The 23,045-nt window shown below is 41.5% G+C and overlaps 2 protein-coding genes across 2 annotated transcripts; one reads left to right on the forward strand and one right to left on the reverse strand.

Moving 5' to 3' along the window:
* Positions 1–906: 906 nt before the first annotated feature.
* Positions 907–15,022, reverse strand: hook1 (hook microtubule-tethering protein 1). The gene is made up of 22 exons (XM_030049369.1): positions 14,914–15,022; positions 13,472–13,557; positions 12,133–12,205; positions 11,569–11,619; positions 10,940–11,072; positions 10,454–10,521; positions 9,920–9,982; positions 9,259–9,342; positions 6,325–6,488; positions 6,090–6,230; positions 5,771–5,972; positions 5,188–5,298; positions 4,989–5,076; positions 4,821–4,887; positions 4,588–4,728; positions 4,334–4,421; positions 4,027–4,058; positions 3,834–3,916; positions 3,608–3,708; positions 3,234–3,335; positions 3,031–3,099; positions 907–2,880 (listed from the first exon to the last, which is right to left on the reverse strand). Exons 1-22 carry the CDS (start codon positions 14,956–14,958, stop codon positions 2,722–2,724), a joined length of 2,151 nt encoding a protein of 716 aa, XP_029905229.1. The 5' UTR covers positions 14,959–15,022; the 3' UTR covers positions 907–2,721.
* Positions 15,023–17,394: 2,372 nt separating this feature from the next.
* LOC115357958 (E3 ubiquitin-protein ligase RNF170) lies at positions 17,395–22,543 on the forward strand. Its single transcript, XM_030049720.1, has 6 exons — positions 17,395–17,405; positions 18,400–18,508; positions 20,013–20,121; positions 21,128–21,201; positions 21,302–21,412; positions 22,226–22,543. The coding sequence occupies exons 1-6, from the start codon at positions 17,395–17,397 to the stop codon at positions 22,541–22,543; spliced, it is 732 nt and encodes a 243-aa protein (XP_029905580.1).
* Positions 22,544–23,045: the final 502 nt, after the last annotated feature.

The following is a 23,045-nucleotide window of genomic DNA, read 5'->3' on the forward strand; positions in this document are numbered from 1 at the left end:
TTCTTCTTAAGTACAAAAAATGGGGGGAAAAATCCTCTATTTTCCCTTTTACAGGGACAAGGTTATATTTGAGGCAGAGAGCAGGCTACAACAAATGATGTACACTGTTTATCATACGATTTAGTCCTGGAGGACTACTGGAGGTCTACTGAGGTTAAGGTCAGGACAGGTGTGCTACAGGTTAATGGACCCCAGTCCTGATGGCTAAGGTCGGGGCCTATATATGGCCTATTTGACATTTTGGTCACTGCTGCAATTACAGCAAAACTTATTACACAGGGTTTAATAACAACTAAAAATACATAATCTAGAATATATAACTACCTAATAGATAGCAATCAAAAATAACTGTTAATGCATTTTTTTTTTTATCATTATTAGTACATCAAGACATCAGTATGGATATCAAACAGTAGGAAATACAGATTCGGTGTGTATTCATTAGTGCTTGGAACGGGGGAAAGGGGCTATGTGGACAAGATTTTGCTCAAGGCCCCCAAAGCTACAAGCTAGAAATGGCTCTGGCCAGAACAAATATGGTTAGTAGTGTATTATGTGCTACTGTGTGATAAATACACACCGACATTGAACACTGAGCTGAGTTATATAATCCCTCCACACAGAGGCAGTAGCAAAGCTCTGATCTAAAGTTCAAATGTTGTAAGAGTTAAACAAACAGCTCACGAAACAAGTCTACCCAGCTCACCTGTCTGTGTGTCAGCTGAACTATCGCCCACTGCATAACAGCGAGCTGGCCCAGTTATGCCAAGGACAGACATGACACAGCAGTATTTGTTCAGTGACACAAGCCGGGTCTGCCCCCTCGCCTCCTCTGCTCCATAAATTCAAACACAATACACATACATATACATATACAGAGGCTGTTGGTGATGACTGCAAAAAACATCTCTGAAAAAGGAATGTATTTCTTTATTTTTCACAAGAAAACCAAAAGCTTTAAAATTCAAACTGCTTAACTTCATTTTTTTTTATAATTCATTCTTCACTTATACATAAACATTAAACATGTAAGTTCTTAGCTGTGCTGCGTTTGATCATACTTCTTACTTATATAAACAGCACTGCTCATAAGTCAGCGAGTTACAAGAATCATCCACTGCAAAGAAAAATACAAGAGCCTTAATATGATCAATAGATAACAAAATGGCAAAACTGTCACAACAGACTACCTTTCCAGTGTTGTTGCAAACATACAAAATGGCAAAGCAATCATAAGCCATTTCATCTTCTGCAGCTACAGTACTTTAACTTACTCACCATACAGTTTGATGGCCAATTACTTACAGTTTTGAAAGGACTGCTTTTCTAAAGCACTCTCCACTCTGAAGTTGCACTAGACAATAAGGTAGGATGCTTGGCTGCTTCATGCCCCAAGTACAATATGAGCAGACAATCTATACTGATTACATTCAGCACCGTGAATATGTTTGTCAGATTATAACTGAGAGCAAAGATTAACTATAGCCTTAAAAAAACAACAACAACAAAAAAAAAACATCCATGATTATCTAATATCAAGTTATTAAAATGACAAAATTATCATTTTTACTCAGTGGATGCTTTAACCTGGTTCTTAAATTTTGAAAGCTGGTGTTAAAATCACATTTATAGTCAAGCTGTAACAGCTTCTTAGATTATCCTGTTGATTGCTCACTAAGGTTCAAATATTCAGAAAATACAAAGGTCTAAAAGTTTTCATTTTAGCATGGCGCCAGTAGACAAGTCAAATCACAGTCTAGCATGTTGAATATAAATGATAAAATAGTCCTAGTCCTGAATTTGTTATTTGATTTAACATTTGCTGTTGCAGCACCCCAGAGGTTTGTTAGTTAATATGACTTCTTCAGCATATTCACAGCTTCGTAGGATGGGCTTGCTCCATTTTAGTAAAAAACAAAAACAAATAAATTGTAATGCACTGATTTTTGTTGCTGAACAGCCACTGGTGGCCAGCACCAAATACAGCTGTCCCATAGCCTATTAGCATTTATTTGGGGGGAAAGCGTCCAAAGTGTGTGTGTCATTCCTTAGTCTGCTGGATGACAATGCTGGCATCCCCTTCGCTGCATAGTGTGATGATTGTACATACATTAAAAACCGTCCGAAGTGATATTTCACTGGCATTAGCGTTCAAGTAACCCTTTTTTAACATTCACATTGTAGGCTCCGATTTTGAAGAATATTGTTAAGCATTCATGTACATTTCCCTCATTCCTGACCACGGATACAGCATGACAGGAAATAAGAGAACCAAGGCAAACTGATTATAGAGTATTCAACCTAGTGTGCAGCAGGCTAAGCTAACACAGGGAGCTCAAATATAAAATAACATAAACTGTATATTGATTGTCAGGACATTGAGTGCTGCTTTAGCTAGTGAGGTGAACACAGGTTGTGGGTTACTGCTCAATGTAAAGTCAGCCTACAGCCGATGTATTGCAGGACAGTATGCTATAAACTCCAGAGGGTGACTGATAGCATGTATCTGATAAGTGCTCGTTGATCCAGGTCAGCTCATCCTTGACCCCTAAACAAGTGCTGAGAGCTGATGCGTTTAAGGTCACTTGAGTGCTTCTTTATGGGAGGCAATGAAGGGACTACGGTTACCTTTTCTTGGGTTAGATTTTACAATTTTCCCCTACTGAAGAAGGTGAGACGGTCAACTCTGTGTTCTTTGGAGTCTGGAGTGGCGGTGGTGGACTACTTGGTGGTGGTGGCAGGCATGCTGATGGAAAGTGCCCGGCGTGTGGCGTTTGTGACTTGTCGCTGCTGCGCCAGAAAGGACTGGCCAGGGGGAACCAGGGAGGAGGCGCGACCTCCGAGACGAGATTCAATGGCCAACTTCTGAAAGTTCAAGCTCTGAGGAGGAAGAAAAGCAGTTCCCCATTTGTTACTCCTGTTTGCCAGATGTTATACTTTGTTGTAATCCTGTATGCACAGTAAAATCTTAACTATTTCATGAAACACAAAATAATAACCAAAGTTCATTTTTATAGGATCCCGTCTTACCTTGTTATACCATGCTGTAACAATCAGCTTCTCCTCATACTCTCTCAGCTTGGCCTGCTCACATTCACGCTACAAGAAAAAGTGAAACAAGCCTAAAATCAGTTGCATTTGAGAAATAGTCTACTAAAAAAATATTTGTATTCTCTGTTGGTTTGACAAACCCATAGTGTGGACATGAAAAAGTCAAAAGCATCCTTATTTACTTCCAGGCTGAGAATGCGTTTGTCCCGGTCTGACAGCTGGTTCTTCAGGGCCTGGATCTCAGCGGTGGCTGGGTTCAGCTTGGGGTCCAGGGCTCGGATCACCTAAGAGTCACATCAAATTACTTGAATCAGCCTTAAGTGTTTCTCTGTCTGATGTATTTCCAGGCCACAGAGGGGGAGCAGGCAAAATAAATAATATCCAACAATTTTCCAAACAGTGTCACAAAGTGCTAAAGTAAGTCACCAGGACAACCGATAGAAAGCCTACAGGTAAATTAAAGACAGAGCTACTTAATAAAATAGACTAACACAACAAAAATAAAACCCAAAATAAAAGACAAATTGCATTAAATTTGATTGGTGTGTTCACTCACGTTGCGAGCCTTCTCCAGGTACATTTTGTACCTCTCCTCCATGGCCCTCATGTCATCGTCCTTCTTTTTCAGAGCAGCCATCAGCTCCTCGAGCTTCAGGGCTTAGGAACAAACAAGAAATTATGATAGATGTTGTTCACATATTACAAAGGTACTTTTTAAAAAAAAAAAAATTGTAACTTATGCTGGAACACAGACAAGCAAATGAAACAAACTTGAGACTTACAGGTCTGAGTGTTGTCAGGCTGAAGGTCCTCCAGCAGCTCTTTCTTCTTCATGATTTCATCCTGAGCCTCATTCAGCTGGACCCTGGTGAAACAAATGGACCCGATTCTTTACCTCCCTCTACTGGTGAACATGGAAATATATTTTACATCTCTCACCGACTATCAAAGCACTGTAATGAGACGTATACTTACATGTGCGCATCAAGTTTCCGCTTCAGATTTGACTGAAAATAGAATTGCATGAATATCAGAACATTTATATTTACACTGGTTCCCAATTAATAGATAGTGCAGCTTACATTACAAAATAAAAACACAAATAGGTGCTGTGTGGATACTTGTATCTCTACATGCATTTGAGTGAAAATATACACATTACATTATTTACATATTTAGGCTCTGCAGTCATGCCAAGGAAGCTCAAAGACCACACGACTGAATAAGATGAACTCTGTTTGACATTCTTTGTATTGGTGCCAGTTTAAGTTGGCACACTCACATCATCAGGCTTGGCTGCCTGGCTCTGAAGAGCCTTCTGGAGGTCTTCCACCTGCTGCTGCAGCTCACTAATCCGCTCTCGGCTCAGTCTGAAGATATGTTAGCATGCCCAGGAAAGACACATTCAGAAAGAACGGCATTAAAAAGAGGTATACAGTATATATCAGCAGGCGTAAAATCTAAAATCAAGGGAAGAGAGAGGCGAGAGGAGCTATGTTTTACATGGCTGGCTGACTCAAAAAAATAGCTGGGCACCTGTTTTCAGTGTCCAGTTCACTGTGTGTCCTGTGTGCCTCCTCAAGCTGCACCTGCAGGTCAGCAATTTTCTCTCTCTCACAGTCCTCCTGCTGCACTCGCAACATCTTATTCTCATGCTGTAGCCTGATGAACTTTTCTCTGAGCAGTCAGAGACACACAAAGTTAGCGTTCACAGAAATGTACACAGCGTCGTAAATACAGAAAACAAACTTGGAAGCTGCGTCCACTACCTGTACTCGATAGGTATTAACTCAGCTGCCAGGTTATCATGGCTGGGGCTGCCAGAAGGAAGCATCCCTAACAGAGAAAAGGACATGCATGTGAGAATAGCAAACGCGACTACATGAAACCAGCCTCTAAGCAGCATCATTACACCGTTTAACTATCCAGTTTGATACCTGCTTGGTAGAGGTGGCTCTGCTGAGCCTGTGTGCATCGTAACTCTTCATTGGTCTCTTTCAGAGTGTCTCTCTCCATGATGATCCTCTAGTGGTGGCGTCATGGAGGGAGAGAGATGTTTAAACAACCAAACTACAGTGACAAAAGAATAATTAAAATCTGTCAATTTTTCCAGTCACATTCTAAAAGCTGTTGCACCTCTCTCTCCTTCATCATGGCTTCGTGCTTCTCCTCAAACTTCTTCATCTCAAAGGCCAGGTTGTCAGCGCGCCTCGTCTCCTCAGACAGCTTCCTGTGTAGCTCCTGGACCTGAAAACCACCACGGTTGGAAACACATACAAATAAAATAAAACAGTGCTAACTAAAACACATTATTTGCTAGTATGTGGCATTTAATATGTAAATATGTGTGTGCGCAGACGTGAATCTCAGATGCATTTGTTTTGCAGTTCTGTTAGTGAATGGAGAGCATTTACTTGGAGAAATTACACATTTCACTTCAGCTGAGCCAAACTGCTGTTCCTCCTGAAACTACAGTGCAGTGTTCCAATTGGCGAGCAGAAATAGTGATATTATCTTGATTTTTAAGGTGATCTGCTGATAGCATGCAGGTGACTGCGCGAGTTATTTCTATTACACCATAACAAAATAGCAATTTCTAAAATTTCTATGGTGGTTTTTGGTCTGAGAAGTGTCCTTGCACACCAGACTAGTAATTATTTCTGGACTCACATTGAGTAGATGAGCTGAATTTCCAGCCTCATGTTTGTGTGTAACTTACCTGTCTCTTGTATGTCTCCAGCTGTGCACGTGCAGCATTGGCCTTGCGCAGTTCCTCTTCCAGACTAACAGTGTTGTGCATGTAGGTCATGTTTTTCTCCTCCAGCAGTTTCACCTGCCTCCTCAGGTCGCCCAGGTCCTCCAGCTTACGTTTGTATGTTTCAACTGAGGCCTCCAGCTTCACTGCCCGATCTGAGCAGCTCCTTCACACAGACACAAACAGAAACAGAAGAAACACGTTCCAGACCACTCCAAACATACAATATGGATAAAAGAGTCCAAAAAAAAAAAAAAAAACAGAGACACACACACACACAAACCTGAGAATGTCCAGTTCGTCTTTCAGTGCTCGGGATTCTTCTGCCAGGCTGGTCAGCTCGTCGTTCCGGTGCTGAACCTCAATCAGCTGCTTCTCCAACTCTTCACAGTGGATACGGTAATCGTCCTTAGCAGCCTCCAGCCTAGAGGATGCACATACACATGCACGCTTTGTCTACCACAAGTATAATGATGTGCTGCTCCAAGCACATTTAAAACAAACACACACTCGCACACCTGAAATTCTCCTCCTGCAGTGTCTCTAGCTGCTGCTGTAACTGGCTGTGTTTCCTTCCTGAGGGTGTGCTGGGGTCGTCAAACGAGTCCAGCTGATTGGCACGGTCTGTTAGGACATCGTTCTCAGCCAACAAGCTGTTCCGCTCCTCTTGAAGGACGGTCACCTGGCCAGGTACAGAAAGGTATTACACTTTGTATGTAGTAATCTGCACAGCGGCTTTGGAAAGACCCTTTCACTTTTCCCACACTGTTATAGAGCAAAAATATAAATGCAACATGTTAAGTATTGGTTCCATGTTTCATGAGCTAAAACTGCATTTCCCACAAAACTTCAAATTCTTGTACAGAAATTTACACACGTGCACTTTCCCCCCTGCAAACTGCTTTCAAAAATTGTTTTCATTAAATGAACAATAACTAAGTAAATCTTTGAAACTGCATCATACTGCATTTATATTTTTACGAAGTATAAATGTATTTTAATAGTGTACACATAATACCCCCCAATGACAAAGCAAGTTTTAGATTTTAGTTTATAAAAAATTTAATAAATGATATATCACAGAAGTATTGAGACCTTTTTTTTCCAGTACTCTATAGAAACATCATTGGCAGAGATGATAGCTCCTTGGATAAGCTTCTGCCAGCTTTGCACACCTGGATTTAGGCAGTTTCTTGGCTACAGATCCTCTCCAGCTCTGTCAGATTGGATGTAAAGTGATGAGGAACTGCAGTTTTCAGGTTTCGCAGATTTGCAACGGGGCTTTCAAGTCTTGGCTTTGGCTGGGACACAAAGACATTCAGAGACTCGTCCCAAAGCCGCCACGGTTTTGTCTTGGCTGTGTGCTTTGGGATCACTGTTGTGCTAAAAGCTGAATCTTCAGCCCAATCTTGTGTGCACTCTGGGGAAGGTTTTAGGGACTTCTCTGTACGTGGCTCCAGTCAACACTTCCTGGGTGAGATTTCATATGCTTTTCACTCAGGGGTGACTTGAGTCAAAACTCTACCATAAAGACCTGATGGAGCGCTGCAGAGATGGTTGTCATTCTGCTAGGACCTCTCATCACTGCACAGGAACTCTGAAGCTCTATAGGATAAACCTGCAGTTTCCTTGGTTACGTCTCTGTCTAAGGCCCTAATAGGCAGCACTGGAAAGAGTCTTGGTGCTTCCAAACTTCTTTAAAACTTCTTTGGACTTTTTTGGACGTTTTTGCTTTTCTATGCACTGAACGGTGGGAAAAGAGGTGCGCACATTCCTGAATCAGCTCAACTGACTGAATTTTTCACAGGTGAACTACAATTAAATTATAGATACACAGAGCATGACCAAAGGAAACAGGATGCATGTGAGCTTAGCTTGGAGTGTCACACCAAAGGGTTTGAACACTTCATAAATAAGACACTTCAGTTTTTGAATTTAACAAATTTGTAGATACATGTTTTGACTTTGTCATTATAGAGTATTGTGTGTAGGCAGATGACAAAGTTTTAGTGTTTTACAATTAACTCTATAACTCTGTATCAGTTTGGAAAAGGCAAAGGGGTCTGAACACTTTCAAGGTCACTGTAAACTCGGAGTTCTAGTGAATTAATGCCTGAACAAATTAAGAGCTTTGAGTCAAGTCAGCAAGAACGTTACAATCCCTCCCTGGGCCAATTATTTCATGCAAAGCAGTGGAGCAGACCTCATGTCAGCATCAAAAGACACATCTCTTGCAGAAAACTCTCTTCCTTACCCCTGCTGTTAAAACAAACACGGCGGTTAATACAAGCTGGAAGCAGAAACCTGCTCCTTAGGAAAGAAAATTGCTGTTGCACTGCTCTGCATGGTTGGAAACCTTCAGGCATCAGCCAATCGGTGTTGTCAAAGCAGGTGTTCTGCATCAGCTGTCAACGGCAAAGCACCTGCTCCGACATCACTGGTGGGGGTGTGGCCAAAACTACAACATGCCTGCAGGTTTCAGCGGTTTGAGAGCAAGGGAACAATAATTTTCCATCCTAAGTGACTTGGTGTTAATTTATTCTTTAAGCAAACAGATTAAGACATCATAGGTTAGTTCCACCCTTTACTCATCATTCTCCTGTTTATCTTTTTTTCAGACAACAGTTTGTCAGAGATGAAGTTTCAATTGTTTTGAGAAAAAAAAATCCTGCATACAGTGTGCATTGCAATGAGATAAAAGCAAGGAGGGAACAAGCTGTAGGAGTAATGACATAAAAAATATTAGAGACTACACTTAAATTCCTTGCCTGTTTATTCTCCTCCCCTGTGAACCATAACCATTATGTATATCAATCAAGATGCATTTCAGAATGTGAGGCCACATCATACTAAAGTTATCATAAACTGAAGTAATACAAATAACTTAACCAGCAAAGAGAGTATCCAAAACACAGAGAAAGGTTTATGTGTGGTGCAGAATCCAGAGTGAGCCATCTGTTAGCTGGGTTAGAGCGAGCAAGTGGGCAGCTGGTTTAGTTTGGCGTATTGTCAGCCATGTTGGACTTACCTCACTGTGACCACAGATGAGCAAGACCGGGTGCAAAACAACTCAATCTGTCGAGAATCCAGTTGAACACAGCGTCAGAGTCTGTTTACTGCGTCTGCCTGCACAGTGCTGAGGCAGCCCAGCGGACAGTCCCGTGAGCCCACTGCCTCGCTCACTCCCACGCCAGAGTTTTTACCCAGTCTGTAAGCCCACCGTCCTTCTGCCACAGCAGCTCCAGACAATGGACTCAAGCATTACAGCCTATTACACAACTCCAGTTTATACTGTGCCAGAGGCATGCATTTGTGTTTTTCAAGAATGTGTTCAACAGACAGGCAGAGCTGAATCTCTGTAATCTCACTCAAGGCCATTCAGACTAAACAGGGAAATTTCTATGGATGTTCTCTTCTCTGTGTGTGTGTGTGTGTATAAACTCTGTATTCACCTGTATATCCAGCTCTTGACACCGCTGGGCCAGCTCCTCTTTCTCTGCCAAGAGCTCAGTGAGATCCACCAAGGCCTTTTTCAGCTAGTCACAAAGGAAGGCTGCTGTTAACAATCATACACACATAAACATAAATACACCACCAAGTTCCATGCGTATGGGTGGGGGCGTGTGTGTGTGTGCGCACAGGGGTGAAATGCAGCAGTACTCAAAGGTTTCTAAAAGGGCATACAAAAGAAACATAATGGTACCCATCTTTGCGTAGGGCAAATAATTTGTTCTTATTACTTGCCTGGTTAAATAAAGGTTACATAAAAAATAAAATACACCTGCGAGATTTATCAGGTGAAATATGTGCTTGCTGCCATGGGGAAAAAAAATGCCTGACTCCACTTCCTTTGAAGTCGCCATGTCATTTCCAGTGAAGGAACATACATTTCATTTATATTTCTTGTTAATTAATATGGCGTAGATTTTATTTTCATACCACATCAACAGGCAATTAGGAACATACGTTTGAATTCTCCTGGTAAGTGTATTTTATTGCAGGTGCTGCTAATATTCCTGACATAAGAATAAGGAAGCCTACAAATATTGTTTTTTTCTTTCTCTGAAGTGAATCTGACTCCCTGCATGTATCATCTTCATCAGCAACACTGACCTGTTGCTCCAGGTCGCCGGACGGCTCTGCTCCAAAGTGGGCCATGGTCTCCTTACTCATGAGCTGAAGAGGAAAAATGCCACTGACTGATTACATGCATATATTAAAATGCTGGAAAGACCTCTAAGTATTACTCACTGACCCAAGAATACACTCTCCATTCCTGCAAGACTACTGAAGTGTTTTTGAGACAGGCACTTAAGTTAAGCATAACATTTGAACCTCCCCTGGACAGGCAAAACTCACTTCACTATAAGTAAGACTAAAAAAATGACCAAAAAAAACAAAAAAAAAAAAAAACAACTGGGGGAGTTCTGGTGGCTCACTGTGTAGAGTGCATAACATGTAACACCAAAGCTAAGCTGCAGTGGTCTGGGTTTGAATTTGCCCCAGACCCTTTGCTGCATGTCATCCACTCTGTCTGCCTTGTCTTTCCTGTCTTTCTCCACCGTGACTATCTAATAAAACAGAAATGACCAAAAAAAAAAAAAAAAAAAATTCAAAAAACAACAAAAATGTCCAAAGCTGACTGACCTCCTGGATGGCTGTCATCACAACATGCTGCACTGACTCCTCCAAGGTCATGATGATCTGAATGTATTCTGGCAAATGAATGAAAGACCATTATCATACACACACATACACATAAAAAACCCCCACTGAATATGAGTGAAGAGTCACCACTAACAATATATTTTTCAATATCTTCAGCATGCCTGTGTCCCATTTCCAAATGGCTAAATATGTAACAGTGCCCTCATTGATTTCCCAGCCAGTGTGCCCGTCTGGCTCTGCTTTTGTCAGTGGCTTGGCAGGCCAATAATAATACATTGTTGGACTCAGAAGCTCAAGTAGCGCAACTGATTTTTAATACTAGTTTCCTGTTTTATCTACACTATGCGGGACATTTATAGATGTTGGGGTGTCTGTTTGGATTTGTTTGTGTGCTTAATGAGTTTTATTAGCACACATCTATGGATTTAAGTGTGTGTCTGCATGTGTGTGTCGACAAGCATGTACCTTGTTTGCGTTCACATTTGACAGCGCAGCCCAGTATGAGCTGCAGCAGCCTCCCCAGCTCCACGGGGTCTGAATGCTCTGCCACCAGGGCCAGATCTGGCAGGGGGAAGTCTGAGATCTGCTGGGCTAAGACCTGATAGCACAGCGGGACACATTAAATAACAAGAGTGTAAGCGCTTTCTAGGTGCTTGGGTGGATGTGAGTGAAACTTCACCTGATAACACAAATGTGCTGTGGTAGCACAATGTTGAAACTAATCAAGCCACTGGACAAAATATTTAATTCACTGTCTTAGGGCTCTGCACAGCCCGAACACTGCATAGCGCAGTTCTCCTCAGCACTGCACACAGCAAAAAAGCATTAATGTACTTTAATGCACATACTTTTGATACAATTTATACATAACGCACATACTTTCTTTTAAAGTTGTATGGCACTTATTTTTATATTTCGTATTTCTGTCTACTGTCTCATCACTGAAGTCTTCTCTTGACAATTGACCAACTGCAACTGACCCAATTTCCCATCAGGGATCAATAAAGTATTTCTGATTCTGATTCTGATTACACCTCAAAGCACCGACAAATGAACACACTGAAAGAAATAAGTAGGTGATATCTGCTACCTACCTCATTATAATAATCCACCATCATCTGAAGGATCTTCTTCAGGTTGTTCATCTGAGGAGGATTACAAATAAGTTTATGGGATGTTACGCACCTCGTTTAACAGAATAATGACCAGCAGCACATAATTACAAAAGGGAATTCACCCACAAGACAACTGGAGTTCATGCAAATACAGAATAAAGACTTAACACACATACACAAGTGAACATGTAGCATGGAGCATGGGAAGAACAGCAGAGGACAAACCAAGCAAATACCATGCATTCACATCATTCACAAATCAACACAAAAATGCAAGGGGAAGCTGGTTTACTCAGATATCACATGTGCATGACACACACATACATGTACACACTTCACCGAGGAGTCAGAGTGCAGGGCCAGGCAGAGTGCATGCAGGCTCAGCCAGGAGCACGTACGAGGCCAGTGTCACGGTCAAGGACACTTGGACAGATATGAAGCATACAGGGAATTTAGCACACATGGGAGTCAGCAAGGCGTGGGCAGAAAGAGGAAAAGGCAGAGAGGAGAGATGGAAGGTGGAGAGGCAGCACCGCTCTGTACCTTCAGTCTCCAGTTGTCACCCACATCTGTTTTGATACGGCTGAGCCACCCGTCACTGAACCATGCTGGGTCTCTGCACCAGAGAGAGGAAGAGAGGGAGAGAGAGAACTATAGTCAATAAACTCACTGACTCAATTTTGACTTAACACCATGCCATTAAAGGAAAAATCCACTGTAACATACTCTTACACAGTAATATAGAACCAATGCATAATGTCCAGTGCACAGGATTAACATGTCTTTCTCAAATCTGACATCTAACAAAAAATGAAGAGCTTGCTGCATAGAGTGCACATCTTGATCCTGATTTTACAGGGTAATTAATTAGATATCCACCATGTGAAAACACTGACACCACATCTCATGAAATGATGGTTGAGTTAGTTAAGAGTCATCTTAAGACCATCACTTACACAAAAGTAATTTTTTTGAGGACAAAATCATCTGTAATATTAAAGGATGCACATGCACTGCAGCATGACATGGGTATCAGCCAATATAGACTTTAGAAACGAGATATCAGTATCAGCCCGAAATGAAGATTTATGCCAAGATGACATGCCGATTTGTGAAGCAGGTCAAATCTTCCTGGTTGTGGCTGTTGTCAGGATTTTCTCAGGGAGAGCATCATCAAAGCCTGATTCAGTGGGATGAATCTTACAGTTTTGCTTGAAAGAAAATGTTATATCAAAATAAATATGGCACTTTTTACATGTTTTACATGACCTACATTTAAGTAGTTCTCGTATTTTGCCAAGTGGAATGTATGTATTTTGAAATGCGCCATATTTTATGACTGCCAGTAGGCTTTCACAATAAGAGCCAAGATACGAAAATGTTAATTCCACTGCAGGAGAGATTTAATGTTTTCTGCAATTAGGTGAAAAAAAAAATGTGCATGTATCAGTAGTGGTACTGGCATCAGCCAAAAGAGTTGGAGAATATCAGCAAATCAGATATCAGCAAAAACTCCAATATTGTGCATCTCCAGTAATCTTCTGAGATTAAATGTGGTGATATACTAGTATATCAAACCCATTTGCACGGATAGTGCCTCATTTAGTTCGAAGTTTGGATAGTGAATTCCTGCAGTTCCCAGTATAGACTTTCCTAACTACTCTTAGAAACATACTAAGAAGAAATTTAGCTTCATATTTTTGTATGTGAAGAAGTATACTGTTCATACTGGCAATCTATATGTGCGTAGATATAGTCAAACCTCCTCTCTACTTCCCTGACCAGACTTCCCTGTCTGTGAATGAACAATGTTCCTGCAGAGTAGGCAGATATTGTAAATAATGGGGCAGGACATGCAATATGTGCGTGCATGCTTGCTCACATTTGATTCAGTGCCTGCGACATCGCCACTCCAGTGGTCAGCTCCTCCACTGTTCTGCAGGGTGCAGGCGTGTTGAAGGTCTGCAGCTGAGGGACAGACAGACAGAACACAGGGGTGAGATAAACAGCAGAGGGAGGCAAATACAGCATCACTTCCTCAAGTAATTGTAGTTTTAAAAAGAATGAATGAGGACTGAGTGAGGATTGGATGATGTGTGTGAGAGAGAGAAGAGTCATCACTGAGGGTTTTGTCCACAGCATTGAACATGTGCTGAGATAGGATACAATCCCTTAGAAAGCAAGGAGGAGTAAAACAGAAAGGAGAACATGGATGGACATGTGGATAGATGCATGGATATACTGGACACAGCGGTGCCGAAACCACATCAGGCAGATAAACACAAAGGCTTCCCTGCTAATGTGAGGCTCTGAATAATTCAAGCAGGACTATAGGAGAATTCTCCTGGGCTGGCGTGTTGTTTTCCTCAAACCTGCATGGCTTCCAGCAAATAATCAGTCTCTGCATGTCTGTGTTGAGCTCACATCACGCAGTTTCATGATTACCAATTCTGTTTCTGTGCATCCTGAGGTTCAGTCCCACCAACAGTAAGCTATGCATGGGTTTTATGCCAAAATTAGATATCCACAATGTAAAAACACTGACACCATCTCAGACAAAATGATGGCTGGTAGATCAGTCTACTATGCATAACTTTTAAAGCACTTGTTTCTAGAAGGATAAAATGTGATTGTGAAATAGTTACTCATGAAGATTAGGATAGCTGCAGTTGGCCACATTAACCACAGCTCACCTAGACGACAGTGAATGTGTATTCACACCACTGCAAGAGGTGGCGGTGCACTGTAAATGAATAATTGTGCATAAAGAGGCGCAGACTGCAGCCTGCGCGGAAATCATTGCTCAAGGGCAGACTGATATTTGATTGCACAAGAAAAAGACTGAAAGGGAGACATTCCACAAATATCTCCCGGTTAATTGGATTAGCTCTCTCAATCCGACGAGGATCGAAGGATATTCTTGACTTTGTGCCTCCTACCTGTCAACTTTGGGCCTTTAATATACAGCCCAACACCTCAACTAGGCCTAGATGAGCCGCACACTGTGTTTTATTTGTTTGTTTTGTTTATTTATTTGGCTTTTGGCTCGTATGGGGAGACTGACAGTGTAGGCGACTCAGCCTAAAATGAAAAATCAAATGGAGCTACAGACATGATACAAATAGGGAAATGGTGTCTAATGAAGAGCCAGCACTTCTCGTGTTTCCTCCTCGGTGCTCTCTGTTTGCAGAGAAGTGTTTTTGCTGACATACACACCTACACTCAGGTAAATCGACTGACGTTACATGGCGACCCTACTTACGACGACTGGAGCGCACGGGGCGCACACACACATACACACACACACACACAACCAAAACTCACCCATACTGTAAGGCTCTCAGCCAAGGCTGTTTTATTCTCCTCCATTTCTCCCCCCTTTACGAATGGTCAAATATTTCCTCCACCTGCCAGCAACGCTCTTCCGCTCCTTCCCTCTGCATTTGACCTCACCTGCGAGAGGTAGAGCTGCAACGACAAATGCGCAGCGTACACGCGTACCACAGCCATTCCGCCGCAAAAACGACGCACGCTGTACGGGAATGCCGGCTCCTTAGCTCTTTGACGTTTGGGTTGGAGGTGGTGATGTAGCGACAGCGGGGATAAAGGAGTAAAACGTCAATGAGTCAGCGGGGCCAATCATCTTGCAAAGCTGTGAAGATTGGCGACGCGTAAACGCCCGAACAGCCAATCACAGAGAGTGATGTGGGATTTGTACACGCCCTCATCATCCGAACATAGTTCCGCTCAAAATAAAACATAGGTTACCAGATTTCTTTTTTTCTGCTCAAATTTGCAGAGAAATTGCAATATCAACACTTAAAGATTAAATTATTTCCTCGTATCTAATTATTGTATGCTGCCCCAAAGTATATTGAGCTTTGATATACTAACTATCTTGAAACATAAAGATGTGGTTCCCAAAGTGAGGTCCGGGGGTCACCAAAGATCCCTCAGGAAGTTCCAGGGGGTCTTTAACAAAAAGAAAAATGGTACGCTATGATTTGAATATTTCACTTGGTCCAAGCAATGTATATTTTAACACACGGTGCATAAGTCAAAGCTACAGCCAACAGAGAATTTAAGCAGAATGACTACAACAGTGCAGTTTGAACTCTCCTCTCCTCAGGCAGCCACCAAAAGCCCAACAGTATGCCAGCCCCTTTCTAAAGGTAATTAATTTCTCCTCCCATGCCAATAAACTTGCTCACATTATCCATTAATATATCTCACGTGAAGGCATGGGTAATTCAGTCAGACTATCATGGAGAGTGTACTCCAAACACCTTTATAAATCATTGTGTGTTCTGATAAGATAAGGAATCTCACATGTGCAGCCCCATGAGTAGTAATCAACCAGCCATAGCTGTACTCTTGAGCCAAAATATGGAAATTTCCAGTCTTGCAGAGGAGAGCTCTGTCACAGACTGTCGAGCTGATGTGCAGTATGTGACTGGGACCTGCTGTTCCGCCGCAATGCCCTTTTTAAGAAAATGAGGTAAGCAACTAAGTAATCAATAAGCATTTTTGGTTTCTGTGTGTGTATATGTCTGCAGAAACACACTGGCATGCATATGAATGAGTAGGTGCATGACCTGAGACTGGACTTTGCTCACTTAACATGTAGGAATGCCCTCTCTCTTACTGTCAGGTGATCAAACCTGTGTTTTTTTTTTTTTGTTTTTTTTTTTTTCGCCTGATCCCTGCCACTCTGTGGCCCTGACCTGGACTGATCTGTGGCTGCTATTTTTAGATGCCTCTAATCACTCCACCGCTCCTGCTTCAGCTTGTCTGTGAGGTGAAGGGGCTGTGTACATATTTGCTAAGATATTTCTGTAGCTACTACCAGGGTGCTCTGTGACCAGGCCGATAAAGAGCAGACTGGTGTTAAAATCAGCTACGTGAAGATCATCACATCTCTACCCGCTATCAGACAACTCACCCTCACTCACAGCCGCACAGGCAGTTATGACTAAGGCAGAACCTGTTGGTTTTTATTTAATGACTGACCTTTGATGTTTGCATCAATAAAGCTTGTTTATTGCCTGCTTTGTTGCTGTATTAGGAGTCATTTGGCTGACATGCTGACTCTCTTTTCATAAGGAAATGATGTTTGAGAGGTAATTTGGTGAAAATAATTGAGAAGCTGAGAAAAATTAATTGTAGCAGTCTTCTACAGTGTCAACAGCAAGGTTAGGTCTGGAATAAATGGCTGGAATAAGAGGCCTCTTCTTGTTGGGTTGATCATGTATGACTGGGGAAACACCCAACAGCTTTATAATGTCACAGTGAGCGGTGAAGTCCCTGACACCTACATACATTTCACAACCAATATTTTGTGATTTATGTAGGGCACGGCAGCATAAACTCTTGGTGAATGATTGGCAAGGCCAGCTCTAACTTATTTGGACACAGCATGGGCGGGGCCTTTTCTGTCGCTTTGATCGTGTGTGGAAAGTCATGTGACCAAAATAGTTTGCCTTACACTGAAGCAAAGGAGTGGGGTATAATACTGAGATATACTAGTATGGATACACTTTTACACAACACTTATTCTTTTGTGTTGGACAGTTACAAGTTAAATATTACATGTTTGTTTGGATTATGGCACAGCTTTATTGATTTCACTGTGTTACTGCTTCCCTGAGGCAGGAAGACTCAGAAACAGGCTGATACTGGAGCACCAAGTTGATCATTAACCGGCCAGTCCAATTTATTTTGTACAGTGATGCTGTCAGGCAGCACTTCACTTCCTTCTAGGAGACGTTCACTCTCTGTCCGCCAGCTCAGGTTTCCAGCCCAAATATGCAACCCAGGTGAGTGTAATTGTCTTATGTTTGGCAACATAACTCTATTTCTTTAAGCAGCTGTAGGGATTTGTAGAAGTTACACAGTCTAATGGAGGTGGACATTTAGGTGTGGGAGTTAGAGGTAATTTGACTTTTAGGAACTCTTGGATGTAGAACACATTGAAATTAGATCATTATGTGTATATTTTGACAACAAAACTATGTTCCCTTATTAGAGAACTTTGAAAGCTCTGCAAGAGCACATAAAACACAATGTTACGTTCCATATGGTCTGTTACAAACAAAATAATTGAGATTACTCAAATTAATTATTTGTATAATTAATAATTAGATCATTTTTAGATATGTCTAACACCACTTTGCTTCAGTTATAAAATATGAAACTAAATAGGAAGACTAAGTTAAATATGAAGGTTAGTTTATATAGATATATAAACTGTTCAGATGTGTGAAATTTGTTAGAAATAACCAATTTAATTTTCTTAAGTATTTATAATCTGTTAGTTTCCGTTACTAATAGATTAAGAAGTTTCATAAATTGATTACTGTAATCTGTTTAACTTACTGATAACTGCATTTAAGTTTATAGCATCACAGTTGAAATTGTAATGTTAATGTCCTATGTCTGCTATGAAAGTTACTGTAATATTACTACCTGAAGAAAAATGCTATTTTCATGATATTTCTTACACAGTTAGATGTTTTACTTTTCTTTAAGCTTTAGCTGTATTTCTTGTCTTTGCTCCACTGAACGGTCGTAGTGGATGCAGTTTCAATCAGTCAGCTGCCATCCTATCAAACCGCTATGGTCAGAATCTCAACATCTGCAATCCACAAATACAGCAGGACAGAAAACGGCCAACTACCATCAATCTTATCTTACAGATTGTTAATTTTGTGTTATTATCTCTCATCTACCAGATAAGTGTTATCCAAGCCATGTGTGTCAGGCACTGAGATCTCCATCAGCTCTAACTTGTGTCTTGTCATCTTGCTACAGGCAGCCCCATTTCACTGAAGGTCCAGTAGGTCAGGGTCACCCGGGGTCATCAAGATCCTTGACATGCACAGCAGAACAATCATCACCCACGCACACGAGCTGCAACAAGGTGAGAGCAGTCACTCATAGACATGAACACACACACACACACACACACACACACACAAACGACTGGCTACTGATGACCTAGTCAGAGCTCAGCGATTTATGCAGGCACACTGAAATGAAAAATGACTCTGTGCCTTTATAAGGCACAAAAATGTTTGTTTTATTATACGTTAATATGAAAATGTCCCTGCAAGGGAAGGGAATATCTTTCGAGGGGACTTCATGTCGCAGCAGATATGCATTAAAAATTCCAACCAATAAAACCAAAATAGATGCACACTTTTGAAGGATCTGTTCCTGTGTTTTATCCCATTCCAGACTCAGAATCAGCTTTAATGGCTGAGTGTGCTTGTGCATCCAATTTGACTCCAGCTTACAGTAGCCTGTAGCACTTACATAAACCAGTATTAGGCAGAAAAACAAAAATAACAATGAAATAATAAATAGGAATCATAAAAACAGAATACTGGAAGGAAGTATGTAGGTACGACGCGGTATGTTGCAACTATACAAAAGTGTCATTACTGTATAGCTGAATAATTTATCACCAGCGTACAGCAGTTGTATGTATTTATACCTCACATCTGAGTTAATTAACTTTATATTGCACTGGTGAAATATTTAACAAGAGACAGTGCACATCAGAGACATGTAAGTGCAGAGAGGACAGTCTGTTTCCCTGGACTGGGACACAAGACTGTCTGTAACAGGGAACATGGAATGTGTCACATTAAGGCAAGATGCAATCAAAACCTGGTTTAATTGTGACTTAAATTATTATTATTTTAATTATTATTACATTTTGTTTGATAAAAGTAGGGTTAAATCATGTAACATCTCTGTGTTAAATCATGTAACATCTCTGTATTTAAATATTGTCGCAGTGTGATAACCTCATAACCTCATTTTGGCAATTCTTACACTTTGAATTGATTTTGACATTTTGTAACCCTTCAGTTGAAGACTTACATCATCCTCTTTGTGTTGAGAAAACTCTAAGACTTCACTTGGGCACATGAACAATTCATACGCCCGATTCAAACCAAGTTTGTTTTTCTTTTGTTCCTGAAATTTGACATTTGGGGAATGCACATTTTTCTCCCAACAGCAACAACATGAGAATAATATGGGCTTTGATAGTCTATTAATATTTTAGGCAACTCACTATTCGGTTTTTCAGACAAGTATGAGGTTATTATTATTATTAGCACTGACATGTGAGCACTGACGTGATGGTGATTTATTACCTTTATTGGGGTCACAGTCTGATGGGAGGAAGTTTGCTGCCAAATAAATAACGATTTTACTGCACACATTTGTTTATGTGTGTGATCACAGACCTTGAACTACTTGAAGGTTCTGAAATGATGATTGGCAGACTGGATTAGGGACTTTGAGGAATAGATTATTTGACTACAAAAAAAAAAAAAAAGACAAATTTCCTATCCACTTGTCTCCTTGACATTTTCATCTCTTTTTTTCTCTCTTCACCCTCATCTCTTCAGGAATCCTCCCAGTTGTGTCCGTTTGCGGGCCACAGAGACGCACACTGTCCGGTGTGCCTGCAGACCGCCAGCTTCCCTGTCCAGACAAACTGTGGCCATCTGTTCTGTGGTAAGAGAGAATGCACACACACACAAACACATACATGGACCACTTGTCAGGTTGTATAAAAGTATCAGAACAGACTAGATTCACTCATACATTCATGCACCTGTTTGTTCAGTCCTTGATATGTGAGTTTGTTTTGATCCATTCTTCATTTGGTCTTACCCAACGGTTACATCATTTGCTCACTTCCTTGTTATGTTTCTTCATTCACTGATTTATTTCACCCATTCATTGATCAGTGAGACATCAGCGGGCCAGTGGCATGTGACTCGAGCCTTGAGGCCTGTCTTGGCTTTCAATAATTAACTGTTGCCATGGTTTCACACCTCTGCTCTCTCTCTCTCACCTGCCAGTTCTCACAGAGTATACTTCTCATTGGCTCGTTGTAATGCAAGATGTAGCCGGGCTTGTTACTCACACACTCACTTAACACCCAGTGCATGTCCAGAGGTGCCCTTCAACTGAAAAATGTGTGTTCAAATTCACAGATAAATACATTTGCTCTTATTATAACATCACCATCACCATCAAATTGCATCGCCACCATTCCTTTTCCAGAAATAAGATGCACTCTACTGCGCTTTATAGCCAAACGTTAAACACAGTTTGACCCAGATATTACCAATCACTGATTATGATGCTATTTTTATTCCAATACTCACTTGCCTTTAACTTTACCTTAGCATGGTCACCTTAAAACAATAAGCACTGTACCTTTTCAGCCCTCCCTCACATTATTCTTTACTGTTTTATTGTTGTGACTGGCCTTTTGCATGTTGTGTTGTATATATGTCTTGTCCTCTACTGCGAGCTGAATTTCCCCTCGAGGGACGATAAAAATCTGAATCTCTTATCCAAACATTTCTCGATCTCAATCAGTTATCATCGACAATGAAAACCTGGCTGTACCTTCTTGGAACACTTCATGCTGGCATCACAAATAGTTTTGATAATATTCAACAAGTTCAGAGCAGCTTTGTGGATTCATTGCGGCTTTTTCACCCTGCAGCTCCCTGTCTGCTCGCCTACTGGAGACACGGCTCCTGGCTGGATGCCATCAGTTGCCCTTTGTGTAGACAGAAGGTGTGTACAATGTATTTTCTGACACTACATCAACTGTAAACAGTATTAGTCGTTTAGAAACAAGCGCACGCAAAGACTGAAACGGCTTGTGACTTTTCAGGTCAGCGTGCTGTGCCGTCTGTTCAGTGAGAGTCGATCAGACAGGGAGTCGAAGGAGGTTCTCGGGGAAATCACAGACTACAACAAACGCTACTCTGGAGCCCCACGAAGGGTCAGTATTACATCTAACTCACCGACAAACCGTCTTGCAGACACGTAATGTGACACAAACAGCCTGTTCTTTCAGTAACTATTCTCAGTGCCTCTTCACATTTCATTGTCCTTAGCCTACTTTCCATGATTTTACGTATACGATCTCATGTTACTTTTTGTGTGTGGTTGTGTAAAAGTATCAGGTGGTGCAATTTCCTGTTACAGCTTTGAAATGTGACATCAGGTTAGCTCATAGGATTTCAGTGATAATAGATAAGGATTCTGCAACCATCCCCTCTGATAATGGGTTTTGGTAACAGGAACACGTCTTATGCAACACAGAGACTTTATTGTTCCTAACACTCAGCACAACTACACAATAAAAGTCACATAAAGATGACACATCTAAATGCCCTACCTTGGAGCTGAAAATTTACTTTGATACACATATGGGACTTACTGATTTTATATCAGCATTATTCTTTTGACCTTTAGGTGGGGATGTTATCTAGAGAATGCAGGTTTGAATGATCCTAGCAGTCAGTCATATAGATGCTCTCACACTTTAATTTAAAGTCCATTATGGAAGGGAAGGCACAACTCTTACCTAATTTTGCACCAAATAAAAAACAATGACACTGAAACCTCACTCACACTAACTTGACACACACCTAGGAATCTCATGATCATAAACTTTCAGTGACAGTCTGTGTGTTTACAATCTATTTCCATATTCCTCTGACTGTTGGAAAGTATCTACAAGTTGTATCTGCAACAGTCTGACACGTTTTCCATCCTGACCTGTCTTTGTTCTGTACACTGAATCTTGCAGATGACAGACTACCTCTGTGATGCGCCCCTTCTCCTGCAGTTACTGGCCCGTGGCCTGGGCACCATGGGGGGGCTGGTGTGGCTGTTTTTCTTCAGGGTGGCCCTCTGTTGCGTGGGGACCATGATGTCTTTCTCCTCGCCATCAGCAAACCCCGTGGAAACAGACCCCTCCCCCTGCGGACTGCTTGGGGTGCTGGACGACCTGGTGGTGGTCATCTTGCTCCTCACCTGTGTCATCAACATCAACCAGCAGATGGCGCCAGAGAGAGGACACTCGGCACCCACAGCCACACATGCAGTATTGGGGAACTCAATGTGAATAGATGCTGCTTCAGAGCTTCAGTGCAAGTGGTTTGACATTGGCTTTTATTGGATCCCTCCCTCCTGGCTCCAGTGAGCTGATTAGCGGGCCGACATATTGACAGCAACACAGCTTGTAACTGTCAAGATATTACAGTCTGAGTCGGAGTCTGTGTCTCTCAGAGTGTAGACTCCAGACTGCAGGCTGAGCTTCCCAGATTGTGGACTGCTGACTTGCAGTGTTTACAAAGCTTTGTATAAGACACTGATGTCATTCAGTGTACTGATAAAACGACAGTCTCAGTTACAAATGATGTACGTCCTGATTGGCTGGCCTGTCTAGGTTAGGGTCCAATTATTCTTGTGGCCAGCAGTGCAGCCTTTGCTTCAGTGACCTCTGGACTTGCAGTTTTTTTTTTCCTATATATGTTGTAACTACATACATAAGTTATTATTATTATTATAATTGTTAATTTCATTCTCCCAGTATTTGATCCACAATTATGAACCAAATACTGATC

Source organism: Myripristis murdjan, chromosome 4, assembly GCF_902150065.1.
Source record: "Myripristis murdjan chromosome 4, fMyrMur1.1, whole genome shotgun sequence".
NCBI lineage: Eukaryota > Metazoa > Chordata > Actinopteri > Holocentriformes > Holocentridae > Myripristis > Myripristis murdjan.

Bases quoted from the DNA above. Each gene is read 5' to 3' on its own strand.
- hook1 (XM_030049369.1), bottom strand. From the start codon at position 14,958: ATGGAGGAGAATAAAACAGCCTTGGCTGAGAGCCTTACAGTATGG. The intron at 13,558-14,913 runs GTGAGTTTTGGT...TCTGTCCCTCAG, and splicing joins CTGAGAGCCTTACAGTATGG to CTGCAGACCTTCAACACGCC. The intron at 9,343-9,919 runs GTCAGTGTTGCT...CTTTGTGACTAG, and splicing joins CCGGCGACCTGGAGCAACAG to CTGAAAAAGGCCTTGGTGGA.
- LOC115357958 (XM_030049720.1), top strand. The intron at 20,122-21,127 runs GTAAGAGAGAAT...TTCACCCTGCAG, and splicing joins CTGTGGCCATCTGTTCTGTG to CTCCCTGTCTGCTCGCCTAC. The intron at 21,202-21,301 runs GTGTGTACAATG...GTGACTTTTCAG, and splicing joins GCCCTTTGTGTAGACAGAAG to GTCAGCGTGCTGTGCCGTCT.